This window comes from Raphanus sativus, unplaced genomic scaffold, assembly GCF_000801105.2.
Source record: "Raphanus sativus cultivar WK10039 unplaced genomic scaffold, ASM80110v3 Scaffold1991, whole genome shotgun sequence".
Taxonomy (NCBI): domain Eukaryota; kingdom Viridiplantae; phylum Streptophyta; class Magnoliopsida; order Brassicales; family Brassicaceae; genus Raphanus; species Raphanus sativus.
The window spans coordinates 1-14,600 of record NW_026617300.1 but is presented as its reverse complement, the minus strand read 5'-3'; the positions used below and the strand labels follow the sequence as shown (position 1 = coordinate 14,600).

General features: G+C 34.2%; 3 protein-coding genes and 1 pseudogene across 3 annotated transcripts; 2 read left to right on the top strand and 2 right to left on the bottom strand.

The window, feature by feature from the left end:
- Window positions 1-6,390: 6,390 nt before the first annotated feature.
- Window positions 6,391-7,513, top strand: LOC130505067 (uncharacterized; annotated as a pseudogene).
- A 48-nt stretch (window positions 7,514-7,561) lies between these two features.
- On the top strand, window positions 7,562-8,380 carry LOC130505068 (uncharacterized). The gene has a single exon (XM_056999676.1). It carries the CDS (start codon window positions 7,838-7,840, stop codon window positions 8,216-8,218), a length of 381 nt encoding a protein of 126 aa, XP_056855656.1. The 5' UTR covers window positions 7,562-7,837; the 3' UTR covers window positions 8,219-8,380.
- Window positions 8,381-9,991: 1,611 nt separating this feature from the next.
- Window positions 9,992-12,731, bottom strand: LOC130505069 (ADP-ribosylation factor GTPase-activating protein AGD7-like). The gene is given in 6 exon segments (XM_056999677.1): window positions 9,992-10,354; window positions 10,437-11,032; window positions 11,383-11,460; window positions 11,868-12,077; window positions 12,079-12,131; window positions 12,134-12,731. Coding segments are annotated over 5 exon segments (1,458 nt in total). The 5' UTR covers window positions 12,657-12,731; the 3' UTR covers window positions 9,992-10,354; window positions 10,437-10,438.
- Window positions 12,732-13,216: 485 nt separating this feature from the next.
- On the bottom strand, window positions 13,217-13,675 carry LOC108837403 (histone H4). Its single transcript, XM_018610454.2, is given in 2 exon segments — window positions 13,217-13,630; window positions 13,633-13,675. Coding segments are annotated over 2 exon segments (309 nt in total). The 5' UTR covers window positions 13,661-13,675; the 3' UTR covers window positions 13,217-13,349.
- Window positions 13,676-14,600: the final 925 nt, after the last annotated feature.

The window sequence follows — 14,600 nt, the reverse complement described above, 5'->3', positions numbered from 1 at the left end:
TATTACATAAAAGGAAGATAAAATATTTATGACAATTATAATTTTTTTTCTTAAGTTTTGTGTTATTATAGTTGTTAACTAAGTTTAAAATTTACAAAATATGTAAATTCACGATATCCTTTAATTTTTATCTTTTATATCATGCAAAAAAAAAAACTATTTTACAAAACAAATTTGTATCGAAATTTAAGATTATTGTATTAATCAAAACAAATGAGATATCCTTAAGTTTCCGCAAATATCTATTTATTTTCCGGATATCCGTTTTCCCGAATATCTGTATTTTTCCTAAACAAAGCAAATCGAAAAATTAAATATCTGTAACATTCGAAGAAAATCACAAATATCTTCAAAAATCCGAATATCCGATCCGTACCCAGACTTACTAGTAGGCATCACTTAATAAATGCATTGTGACCAGGGGTGGAGGGAGATAGAGTGGAAAGGGGGCAGGGCAGCTGCCTCTATGAAATATTGATTTTTTTTAATATTTCTATTGATTAAATAACATTTATATGAGTAAAATTTTATGTTACCCCCGATGTAATATCTCTCTGGTTCCGCCACTGATTGTGACACAAAGTAAAGGTTGAACCATATATCTGGAGACATGCAAATAAAATCCAATCACATACCAAAAGAAGTTTCAAGAGTCATTAATTAGTTACGGCTCTGAAAAAACATAGATATTGGACATATGTGTCAATCGGTCACATTCGATAAGAGAGTTGGTACGAAACTAGAGAAATAATGATGCTGATTTAAAGAAACGACAAAAGATACATCTTTTTCATTTCCGTAAAAAGCTATTCTAAAAGATAGTAAGAATAGTTGATATTCCAAGATATCCTGAGTAAAATTTCATTGAGCCTTAGGTGTACCGCATGATAAAGACAGATAATCTGCAAGTTCTTATTAAATAGCTTTAGCAATTGAAAAGAAAACATTCCCCACGTTCAAAATTCGTCGTCTTGGCACTCTGTAAGAGAAACACATCAACATCAGCCAATGAAATGGATCAACGTTTACGTAATTACGCATATTCCAAAACAACAATAGTAGGCGCCATGACATAGGGTCTCAAAATACTTTGATTCCATATTCATCTGCAAGAGCTTGCCCTTTGGGCTTCGACACAGCCTAAAAAGGAGACATAAAGTGATGTCTTGGAAAATTGCGTGGAAAATACCAAACATGGAGGGAGGGAAGAGGTAGAGATACTCTTTTGCTTTCGTCCATATCAGACTTGTTCCCCACTAGAATTTTATCGACATTAGGTGCTGCTCAACGTTACGAATCCAGTTCCTGATGTTTATTCAGAGTAAAACGAAAACATAGAAGATAAGCCTTTAAAAAAACATTAAAATCATAGTTAGTATAATCAATTAATCATAGTAGAAGTAAGGAAAGCATTAGAAAAGAATGAAGCAAAATGGATGTAAGGAGAAAATTTTATTTGTCGAGGTTAAATTTTAAGGAACTCATAAAACTCTTGTAGTACTAAACTTCCATTCAGACTAATTGCCACTGTAAACAATACAATATCAACGAGGACCAATATCAAGAACTACAAGCATACCAAAGTGTGTGAGTCGTGACCTAGTGATTGGTGCAAAGAGTTGATTCTACCGTACTCTAGAGGTTCAGCCCTTTTAGGATATACGTATGCCTATTATCAACCTAGCCTAGTTCTGGACCCATCAAAATATATAATGCGTGTAGGAACCTCCGCTTCAAACTTCGAAGTATAAGAAACTACAAGCATCAACAAAACCTAAGAAAAGTAATAGAAGTATAATCTGTTTTTTTTATAAAATTTTGCGTTTCTTTTTATACGTTCTACGGACCGATGCCTGCTGCTTCATCTGGTAGAAAAGAATCATAGATATTGCTGTATTTATCCCAAAAAAAAAAAGAGTATAAATTGCTGAAAACTCGTCAAAACAGGAGTGGTGTAAAAGGGAAGCGTACAGCCCCAATCTAAGGAACGAGGGCGTCTGATGGTAAACGTCCTAGATAATCTCCACCATTCATTACTCTATGCCACGACATCACACATTTATTAATCATATATATACATATCAAAACATCCCCTAGACATTATTTGCGAAGTGATTTGCCACATGTCTTCTCTACAATCGTTTTCACAAAACAAATTATGACGTGGCTATTAAGATTGATGACATGTCATATGATTAAATATGACATGGACAATTACATTTAATGGTGATATATATTTTTGGAAATCTTTTTAGAATATGGCAATAACTCATATATTACATTTAATATTGATTTATATTTTTGGTAAACTTTGTAGAATATGGTAATAACTCATAAATCATCACTAAAATAAATATATTCAAATATGACATTTTGAATTTCGAAATATTATATAATTTTACTTTTATAATTATAAAATTTTTATTATCTAAAATTTTCTAAAATTTCTGAATTAAAAAAAATTAAATCGTAATATCATTAGTTTCTTTTAGATATCTACAAATTATACAAATATTATTTAGTTTTAATGTTTGATAACTATACAATTTTATATGATTTTTAGTAATTTTGTACAAGTTGATTTAATACATTTAACCAAATGAAATAAATAATTTTTTATCTAAGATTTTAAATTTATATATATATATATATATATATATATACATATATATTCTTAAATATAATTTAAAAATATAATTTAAAAAAAAAAAAAATTATCTTAATTTTATGCTTAATTGATATTTATATTAATTATTGGTCAAAATAATAAAATATACAATATTAATAAATTACATTTTAAAAATATAAAATTTAACTTCTAAAACACTCATCACTACATATGGTGAAGGAAAACACCTAGATTAATAATTGTGACATAGCTACTAAAATTGATGATATGTCTTATAGATTAATATGACATGGACAATTACATTTAATGTTAATTTATATTTTTGGTAATTTTTTTGAAATGTGGTAATAACTCATATATTACATTTATTGTCAATCATATTTTTGGATTTTTTAAAAATATGGTTATAACTCATAAATCATCATTAAAATAAATATATTCAATTATGGCATTTCAAATTTCGAAATATCATTTAAATTAAAAATATTTCAAAAATATATACATATTTTTAGAAATTTACAAAAATTAAATCATAAAATCAAATTAAATCGTAAATCATTAGTTTTTTATATATATCTACATATTTTATAAATATTTTTTAATTTTAATTTCTGAAATTATGCAATTTTACATATTTATTTAATATATTTAATTAAAATAAATAGATAGAAAAATCTACCTAAGATTATAATTTTAAATATATACATGCACATTCTTAAATATAATTTAAAATAAACAAAATTGTTTTATCTTAATTTTAATGTTCAGTTAAATCAAATTTATATTAAAATATTGATAAGAAAAAAGAAAATTTATAATATTAATAAAAAATTAAATATAATTTATATTTATCTATTGAAAAAAAATTAAAATTCTTTTACTGCACATGGTGCAGGAAAACACCTAGTTTATTAATTATATATAGATCAAAACATAATGGGGATTGGGGACACCTTGCATGAGGTGGGAGAAAAAAACCCGGTCTCTAACCAAACGAAACCGACAAGCCAAATCCAAAATCCAAACTAAACCAAAGTATATGTCATAACTATTTGATCAAATTTTTTATAATCTGAATAATTCGGTTTGGTTACCGGAAAAAAAACGAAGTGTTTATTTAGTTACACTATAAATATATTAATCATATCTAAGATTTAAAATATTTAACATCTCAAATAAATAATCAAACATAATTTATACATTTTACTTCTAAATAAATAAAAGAAACACAACTAACAATAAAATAAAATAAAAATATTAATCTTATACACTATCATCAAAACTGAAAAACTACATATGATATTTATATTAGATTGAAAAATATTAATACAAATTATTATATTACATCTTCTATATTTTTATTGTCATGTTTGGTTTTATGTTTAAATATACAGAAATTAATAATTTAGTGTCAAATGAAATTTTGTTTTATGTTTCAAAATTAGATTTTAGTAATTAAATTAAAACAAAATATTGTCAACTCAGTTGAACTAAACAAACTAAACCAAACCGTACATAAACTAAAGTTTTATTTGATACAAACAAAATGAACCAAACCCAAACCACCCCAAATGTAAACCAAAACACCCCCCACCCTCCTAAAACCTGTCATCAGTTACTTCGTGTCAGCTGGATGGATCAACCTTTTTTTTGGCACAAAGCTGGATCAACCTAAGAGCATCTCTAACGGTTGTGCCGACGATGGATATGGCCTAAGAGCAGGTTTATCGCAGAACCGGAAATGAGGGGTTCTTTCTTTTTTTTCTTTTTTTTTCTTTTTTTTTAATCCGATTTGAAAAAAAAAAAAATAGGATAAACCAATCGTGTGCCGCCACGTGCAAGTGGGCCCACGTTCAGGAAAAAACTCAACCAATTTCGTCTCTTCCTCAGGCGACTTTTTCCTTTGGTTTTGACAATTTCGTGGGGTCCACTCCTTCTCTCCTCCCTCAAGATACCTCCAATAGGAAAAAGTGTCTATTTCAATATGAACTTTACGCATCGTGCCTATTCCTTCACGAACTCTGTAGTAGTGCATATTTCACACTGAACTAAACAAATTTTTTAAAATACTATATGAACTTTATGCGTCGTGTCTATTCCTTCACGAACTTTATAGTAGTGCGTATTTCACATTGAACAAAACCAAAATCAAAAAATACTACATAGACTCTCAAAATCGTGCTTATTTCAATATTGAGTGTTAAATGTGTTAGTCATCCGTTAATGTATCAAAACAACGTCATTTTGTATAAATTTGTGAAATTAAAAATTAAAAATAAAATACACTCTCAAGATTGTGCTTATATATATTGACTGTCAAAAGTAATAGTCATCACTGATTTTATCAAAAGACTATTTTGGATAAATTCTATGAAATTGTCCGTCGTTTTTTAATTTTTCATTTTACAAAACATTTATCCAAAATGACGTTGTTTTAATAAATTAATGTATGACTTGACTAACACCTTTCACTTACTGACAAAGAAAGACTAACATCTTTGACGGTGTATATATATAATCACGATTTTGAGCGTCAAAGGTGTTCGTCTTTTTTTTTGTCAGCAAATCAAAGGTGTAGTCATATATATATATATATATATATATATATATATATATATATATATATATATATATATATGTACATTAACCGTCAAAAGTGTTAGTATTTTCTGTTTAAGAAATCAAAAGTGTTAGTCATACGTTAATTTGTTTAGTTCAATGTGAAATACGCACTACTGTAAAGTTCGTGAAGGAATAGACACGAAGCATAAAGTTCATATAGTATTTTAAAAAATTTGTTTAGTTCAGTGTGGAATACGCACTGCTACAAAGTTCGTGAAGGAATAGGCACGACGCGTAAAGTTCATGTTGAAATAGGCACTTTTTTCCACCTCCAATATCCTGCGATAAACCTGCTCTAACATACGGCTGATTAGGTAGAGTTTGCTGACATTTATTTCCTCGAAATAAATTATTCTCGGCCCATTAGAGAATAACGGAACCCATGATAAAAAATATCAAGGCCCAACAAAGAAAGACTAAGTCAAAGAACACGTGTACAGTCACGATTTTATCTAACGTAGGCCGCCATATCAATGACCGTTGATATTTAAAGCGTCACCATTATTTTTTTCATCCCTCTCTCTCTCTTCGTCTTCTTCGTCGTCTTCTCAAATTAGCTATAGCTTCATTTCTTTATCTTCATCCTCACGCGCAGATTCCTTGTGGATATAACCCTCCTTGATATTTTTCTTGATTCCATGATTCCAATCTAGGCTTTCACGGCTCGTTTGGAGAATCATCACTCTCTCTCTCTCTCTCTTCCCGCATCAAAGTTTCTGAAGATCTCTGTTTTTTTATTTCCGAATCGAAATTAGAGAATTAGGGCTTTTACGTTGGGTTCTAGGGGTTTCGAAGAGCATAAGATAATAATGCCTTCGGTGCCCACTAAGCTTCTCCCTCCTCTCCTTTTGATTCCTTCGTTGACTCCTTATCATTCTGGTCTGTTCTTCGCATCGTCTTAAACCTCTTGAAAAGTCTGATTGGCGTGGTAATCTTAGTTAACGTTTCCATCTCCTTCGACCCTTTTCTTCTCTCCTCTTCCTCGTCTTGTCCGTGAAATTTTCCTAGCTCGATCTTTGGTGTTTTTTCACTTTTTTTTGTCGTTGCTTGATCTGCAAGTTACAACCCCACAAAGGTATGAACTTTAAGTCTCTGTTTTCGTTTTGTGATGTGAAAATCATTTATTTTGTGTTATAGTAACTTTGGACTTTGTTTGCTTTTAGTTTGGATATGAGCTCTGTTTGTGGTAAGCTGGATTTCAAAGATGCAGACTTTGAGATCTCCAATTCGAGTCCTCCCACGCAATCCTCTAATGGCTCCAAGCATTCCTCTCAAGCTGGATCTGATGAGTCTCAGGAGTCTGATGGAGATGAAACTGGTTATATAAACCAAACTGAGAATGAAGGATCAGTTACCAAGGATTTAGCCAAATCCACTTTAGGTTCTTTGCCTCCCAAGTCCTCAGATGATGAAGACAAGGATGAGAATGTTACTAGTGTAAGTTAACTATATATTCATATTCACAGATTGGATTGTCTCTGGCCTATTGGGTTTGTGCCTTATAACTTGTTGTATGCAAGACTGTTATCATTATAAACTGGTTATAAGCAAGTCTACAAGTGTCTCTCCATATATAGTCCAAACAAAGGAAGAATACATTTGATCAAGAAAAACACTGTTTCTGGAGTTTTATAGTTTGGACTTTCGTTTGGGATGTGTCATTTCTATTTCTCACCTTTTTGTTTACTACTCAACAGACACCAGTTGTTCTCATCCCGGCCATAAAAGGCAGCCGGGAGAAGCACGGCTTGACACTGAAGAAGTCTAGTGTTTCATGGGCGGATGACGTGTACGACCCTCCTCCCTCCATAGCCTCGCACACAAGAAACAAGAAGCAGCAGCAGCAGCAGCAGAAGTCCAAGAGCAAAGACAACCACAAGAAGACCGGAAAGAAAGGTCAGAAGAACTCTTCCTCTCGTAGTGGCAAGGACAAGAAGCAATCTGCTCGCAAACACAGCCGCGAGAAGTTTGATTGGGGTAACTCAGCTGCCTATTGTTGCAGCATCTTCTTGAATAGCTCATTGGCTGGCTTATTACCAAAGCACATCCATGAGCTTACCTCCCTCTTTTGTCTAATAAATAATCAAATCACGTTTGTGTGTGTTTCAGTTTGACTTCAGCTTTTTCTTTGGGTAATGTTCAAATACTAAAACACTATTGTGAAGACTTTGTTGAAGTTTGGTTCTTGTTTTCTTTTTTCTTTTTTGTAATTTAAGTTTCATCTTTGTGAAATATAACTCAATGGAGACTTTGTTATTTGAATTGGTCTCGTCTTATTTGAAGCAAATTTAGTTAATAAATCATACACATTGTCAGAATCTTAAATCTTTTTTTTTTCCTTAACAAACGAAATAAGTAACGGTAAATAACGACTTCAAGCGGTAACCAAAACGGCGATAAACTTGGTCGTTTAAAAAGTTTCCGCATACGTCGTTAGAAATATCCAAAGAGAGCAGGTGAGATTTGGTTAACTCTCTCTCTCTCTACTTATCTTCTTCACCAAAGCTACTCCATCTCCATGGCTGAACTTGTTCTAACTATAAAATCAATAGAGAGACAGATTATGATTTAAGAAGCAACCTTTGGATGATGATTCGCCGTCTATTCTCGTCTCTGACTCACCGGTTCCGCTGGCGGATTCCGCTTTTCCTCTACGGCGCTACTTGGACGGCGTTTCTAACCATCACCGTCGCGATCGTCTCTCTGGCACCGGAGTTCGCGTTCGTGTCGTCGATTTACCCGCCGTCTTCTTCGGTGGAGTTCTCTCGCCGGTGCGGCTCCGACGCAGCGGTTCTGGTGCCGTTGGATCTTCCCACGGAGGTGTTTTGTTTGCCGGCGAATCTGTTCCGGAGGTCCAAGATTGACCTCGTTGTGCCGCCGGTTTTTGCAGCTATTGTGGTCGCTGTATCCGCCGTCGTTGTACGGACAATGGGCCTTTGGGAGGAAGAAGATGAAGAAGCCCTTTAACGGAAGGCCCATTATATAATATTATTAACATCGGAAAGACTTGCTATCCTCGTTATAAACCTTCTTATGTAATCTCTCTAATTTCATTTGGAGCAATAATTAACATACATACTCAGGAATATTATTACATTTAAATTTAGGCGACCACATCATATAGGCATATGCAAAACGTAAAGGTATCATATTATAAATCTTTGACTAGAACCGCTCGTTTTTCTAACAAAAGCTCGTCATTTAGTTTTTGCTGCAGCAAGTAACCCCTTCACTATGGAATGAACGTTTTAGAAGTCTAAATAAAATTAAAAAGTTTTGAAGAAAAAAACACTTTTTCTGTTCATCTCACTATAGATAGTTGCAAGGTTCTTTTAATCTTTAATAAAAACTAGATCTTGACCCGTGCGACCGCACGGGTATTTATTTTCTGTTTTTAGTTTTTTTGTATTAAATGATGTATTTGTAATATTTGATAATAAATTTATATCGAAAACTAATTTTTGCAGTTATAACAAAAATTAAAATTAAAATTTTAATAAAATATTCTTATATAAATTCAGTTATCCTAATTAAAATAGTATAGGTGTATGTGTAAGATATATAACAAACAAAGTTTTTAAATGATAAGTATGAAAATACAGAATATGGTTAGTATGCTATTAAACATGATACGTTACTTATAAAATTTGTAAGAATAAATAATTGTTAGACTTTTAACAAATTTGTGACATATAAAATTAAGATTATAATTTGTAAGAAAATGAAATGTAATATAATATATATTCTGCTAATTCATTATAAATGGGCTTACGTGTTCAATAATTTTCAGATTGGATTTTTGACAATTAGTTTTCATAATTACTGTAGACTAATGAGAAAATCAATGGAAAATAATTTTTTGAAAATAAAGTGATTCAGTTTCTATATCTTGTAGTAGAGATGGGCGTTCGGATATTCATTCGGATTTGATTCAGGTCTCTTTTGGTTTTAGATTTTTGGGGTGAAAAGTTTTAGCCTCATTCGGTATTTATAATTTTGGTTCATATTCTGGTTCTGATAACTCATTTGAATTGTTTAAAAAATACTAAAATTTTTAAAATATAAAAGTAAAAATTTATATAACAAAAAATTTGAATAATGTATGGCAAAAACTTAAACTTAACATAAAAATTATTTTTGGTTCGAATATTAAAAGATAGTGATCTCCTACCATATCATATGCGATTTTTATTATCATTAAATGTGGTAAATTTAGTATTAGGAAATGTATTTATTAAACTGAAAAGATAGCATTAATAAAATTATAAATAATTTCGAAATTGATTTAATAGAGAAAAGAAAATTAAATTTTATATTAGGACAACACATTAACTCAACTGAAAAAGACAACATTAAAATAGGTAACTTAATTTATATTAGGACAACACATTAACTCAACTGGAAAAGACAAGCATTAAATTAGGTAGTTTAATTTAATTTTCAGTGGCATTTAGGCGTAAATATTGTGCAACTTGTAGGGTTAATCCATATGTGTACTTCTGTTTTAATAAAGTAGACGTTTTATTGTTGTTTCTATAATTTTGAGCTGAACAATATAGTATATTATTTATTCTGCAAATTAGCGGAACTTTTTGTATAATTCTTAATCACAATATAAATAGAACAATACTCATAAAACATTTTAGGTGGTGAAATAAAATCATTAAATACTAAAATGTAAAAATTCATAAACATTTAAATTTATTGATTATAGAATCATCCGTCATGGTAAAATATCTGTGACTGAGAAAGAATAATAGAAAGGGGGGAAATGTTTTTGTGGTCATTACAGATTTTCAAAAAAAAAAAAAAGGTTCGAATATCAAAAAAAAAAAAAGAGCTGAAGACCAACCTGCATAGGTTATAGTAAGCAGCCCTCTATAATGCTTGTACAAATATAATGACGATATAAAGAAACTATATTGTAGAAGAAACAAATAATGACACGATCATTAGTTCATGTAACCCCAAAGCAATCGATAATGTGAAAATGGTTGAGAAGACCGCACTCTCTGCTCTATCTCTTGGGACAGAGCAAGAAGACCACAAGGCTTTGCTTTGTCCTTAAGTGTACAACTTCATTCACCATTTACCCTGAAACACCTGTGGATTTAGAGGTCAGTGTTATAACAATTATGGTAATACTAATATGTTTGATTAGTTTGTTTACTTGATTAGTGCTTACCGTTAGAGAAAACCTCCACCGGTCCAAGCAGAGTCTGACTTCCCATTGTGACCAACAGATTTCTTATCTCCTGCAGCACTCTGATAATACCCATCATCATCATCTTTACCATCATTATCATCCCAACCAGCCCAACCATCATCATCATCATTAGAAGTCGACACCTTTGGTGCTGCTTCCTTTTTGGTGCTGTTCTTCTCTTCTCCCCAGTCATCCCAAGAACTCGAGTTACCATAACTGTTGTGGTGACCACTCTGTGACACTTTTGGTGCCGTTTCCTTTTTGGTATTGTTCTCCTCACCCCAGTCATCCCAAGAACTCGAGTTATGATTATTGTTTTGATAACTGGATGATGAATGTGACCCACCAAAAGATGAATTCGTTGCTGGTTTGTTCTGATAGTAACCGTTGCCCTCGTTTTTATTCTGTTGGTTCCAGGTTGATGCTTCTTCTTTGGTGAACTCTTCAACTTTTTGTGAAGCAATTGCCATTACTCCTTTCATGATCCCCCATGTCCTCTGTCCTATCTCGGTTGTCTTACTCGCAACAACATTAACTGTCTCACTCACCGTGTGATCTAAGCCACCTTCTTTGACCTGCCATGAACAAAAGGTTCTCATTTTAAATTTTACTTCACTCTATATAAGATTCTCGCTATTTAGCAAAGAAAATGCATAGAGATTTAGATATAATGAGAGTTTTAGTTGATCAAAATAGACGATCGTGCAGCTAAACAAGACACTAGTTTTTGTGTTACATAACATTGTCGAAAATAGAAGCATAGCCGCAATTAGATACCAAACATGAAAATGAGTATAGGAGAATACAGATTAGCTACTAAAAAGAAGAGTGTCTTGACTTTAAATTCAAATGTGGTTTTAAAGGGTAACTGGATACAACCTAGGCCAATTAAGCACATTACAGAGCAGAATGATAAAGGAGGTACCTTGGAAGTGAACTCCATGGTTCCTGTCTGAACAACATTGGCAGCCGATGCGGCAACAAGAGACAATCTTCCGAATCCCTATTGGCATATACGAGTAAAATGAACACAATCAAATAAACAGAGAACAAATCACTCGACTCAACATCTAATCTAATCTAATCACCATCAAAAGCATCAAGCTTTACCTCAGACACAGACAAAACATGACTCAACTCAACATCTAATCTAATCACTTTCAAAAGCATCAAACTCTACCTCAGACATAACAGAGGAAACATCACTCAACTCAGCATCTAATCTAGTATGATCACTATCAAAAGCATGAAGATTTACTTAGACACAACTGACATAAAAAGATCAAATCATTCAACATCTAATCTAATCTGATCGCCATCAAAAGCATCAAGCTTTACCTCAGACATGACAAAGAAAACATGACTCAACTCAACATCTAACCTAAACTGATTAAAAGCACCAAACTTTACCTCAGACATGACAGAGAAAACGTCACCACCACCACCACCACCACCCTGATGATTACCTCTGGGAGCTGGACCAGGACTCGATCCAAACCCCACATACTTCCCTCCTTGAGAAGGAGGAAGCCCCTCAGGCTTACTCTCATTCTCCGCCATCCTCTTCGCGAAAAAACTCTCCTTATTCGCAGCAGAAGCCTCAAGCTGCGACCTCGAGTAAAATATCCTCCGACGACTTCGACTTCGCCGGCCCCCCACCACGACCTCCAGACCCCTGAAATCACCCGCCGACTGGTTCCTCCTCATATCGCTCGCCGATCTAAACGAATCATCACCCTCCCAATCATCCCACCCCCCATTGTTCCCTCCGTTCCCCTTCCCCGACGACAACGGAGGCTTCTTCATACCCACAGACTCCTTAACAACCGGCGGATCCCTCCACTGCCTCCCTTCAGCCAACGCCTGGATCCGATCCCTATACACCGACGCGGCGTTCGAGTTGTACTTTGCGACGATGTCCGTCTCCTTGGAGATCCCGTAGAGAGCGAGGAACCTGTTGAGCTTCTCGTTACCCCCCGCGTCCATTTTCTTGATCTGGATCTCGGACCACGAGTCCATCGTCACGGATCTGACGAAGGAGATGTGGACTCCCAAGCCTCGGTGCTTGCCTGAGCATTCCAGGCACATGAAGATGCCGTAGGAGACGGACGCCCATTGAGGATTCTTCTGGGAACAGTCCACGCATACCTTGTTCTCCGGCTGTGATTGGAGCGCGCGTAATTGCCTCGCTGCCGCCATCGTGCTCTGATCGTTGAGTGGTGCCCCGATCTGGTTTTGACCCCCCCGACCGACAGATCTGATGAGACGGACAGATGTGTGTTTCCTTGGCTTACTTGTGTTGGTAATAAACGGTGGTGACTGGCGTTAATACGTGTGAGTGTTTTTCGGCACGTGCGAAGTTCAAGGTAAAAGTTCCTTCTCGGGAAACTAGTAATTATCAGAAACGACGCCGTCTCGCTGTCAAGGCCCATATAAATTAAAGCCCAGCCCATATAAATTAAAGCCTAAAAAGAAACTACACAGACGTTTTATTTTTATTTTTGGACAACACTATACAGAGGTTTGTAGTTAGCAATTAAGCCTCCAATTTTCAGCGTTCATATAAAGTGTATACAATGAGAAATGTTTCGTTCAGTTTACGAATGAATAAAGAAGTGATTTCAAACCAAGAATCCAACCGGAGATACATAACCAATTAAACCACAATACCGGTTTATAGATGCGAAGTTGTTTAATTTGTTCTTAGTTAACACGAAGATTCAGCTTTAAACAATACCGACAATTTTGCAGAAGCAAAAAGATAAAAAGAAGCGTTTCATTAAATTCAAACCGGTGAAACATTCTAAAACGAAACCCTAAAAGCAGCTTAATAGAAATCAAACAAACCCTAAAGACCAAACGCGATTTACAAACGCCAATCTCATCATCCCCTCAACCGCCAAATCCATACAAAGTCCTTCCCTGCCTCTTCAACGCGTAGACAACATCCATCGCCGTCACCGTCTTCCTACGAGCGTGCTCAGTGTAAGTAACAGCGTCACGGATCACATTCTCGAGAAAGATCTTGAGAACACCGCGAGTCTCCTCGTAGATCAAGCCGCTGATACGCTTGACGCCACCTCTTCTGGCTAAACGGCGAATCGCCGGCTTTGTAATCCCTTGGATGTTGTCGCGGAGAACCTTCCTGTGCCTCTTGGCTCCTCCCTTTCCAAACCCTTTCCTCCCTTTCCTCGCCCAGACATTTTCCTTTTCTCGGAAAGTTTTAAAATTGAGATTCGCTTTGTGTGATTTTGATGTGTAGATCTGAGATGATGATGATGAGAGGTTTATATAGGAACATACATCTTTGTGTTTTCTGTGTTTTTATTTCTCGCGGAGGGTATGATCCGTGGATTGTGTTTTTAATCTCTACGGTTGTGAGTATCGATCCGTGTGATTTTCATTTTGGCTAGCGTGTGTGGTAGATAAGATAACAACCGTTGGATTGCTGTTTAATCGACGGTTTCTATTGTCAATCTGCGTGCTTTCATCTTATTGGCTAGCGTCTGTGACATAACCAAATGTATTAAGGAGGGGAGAAAAAACGGCGTCGTCGAGTTTTAACCGGGAAAGATGGAAAACGTGTTTGCTGTGAAAGAAAAAGCTTTCCTTTGACAAGTTTTAACCGCGCGTCGTCGAGTTTTTTTTTTTTTTTTTTTTTTTCCTTTGACAAGTTGAAACTATGTATCCACTTGATGTGATAATTTGTGACGAAGAGAGCATAATATTGATACAGTTGAGGCTACCACGAACTCGTTATAAGACCAAGAGCATTGCACTTCAAATTATGAGAAATGATTCATTTTTATTGCTTGAAATTATATAGTTTAATGGGATTTACACGTTTGACTGGGAAGTTATAATCGGAACTCAACATTCATGCAGTAGATTGGCACCATCTGCAAACAACGGCAACTTTTCTTTCTTTGTTCAGACCCCGAGTTGAATCTATATCAATGGTACATATTTTTCTAAACAGTTATATTACATTTTTCTTAAGAAGACTAGGGTGTTTTCCCGGGCGTAAAAATATATTTACATATAATATATAAAATACAAAAATTATGGTCAACTTATTAAAAAATATATATTTATATTGAATTTAAGCCCGGGTTAGGACAAATATATTACATATAATATATA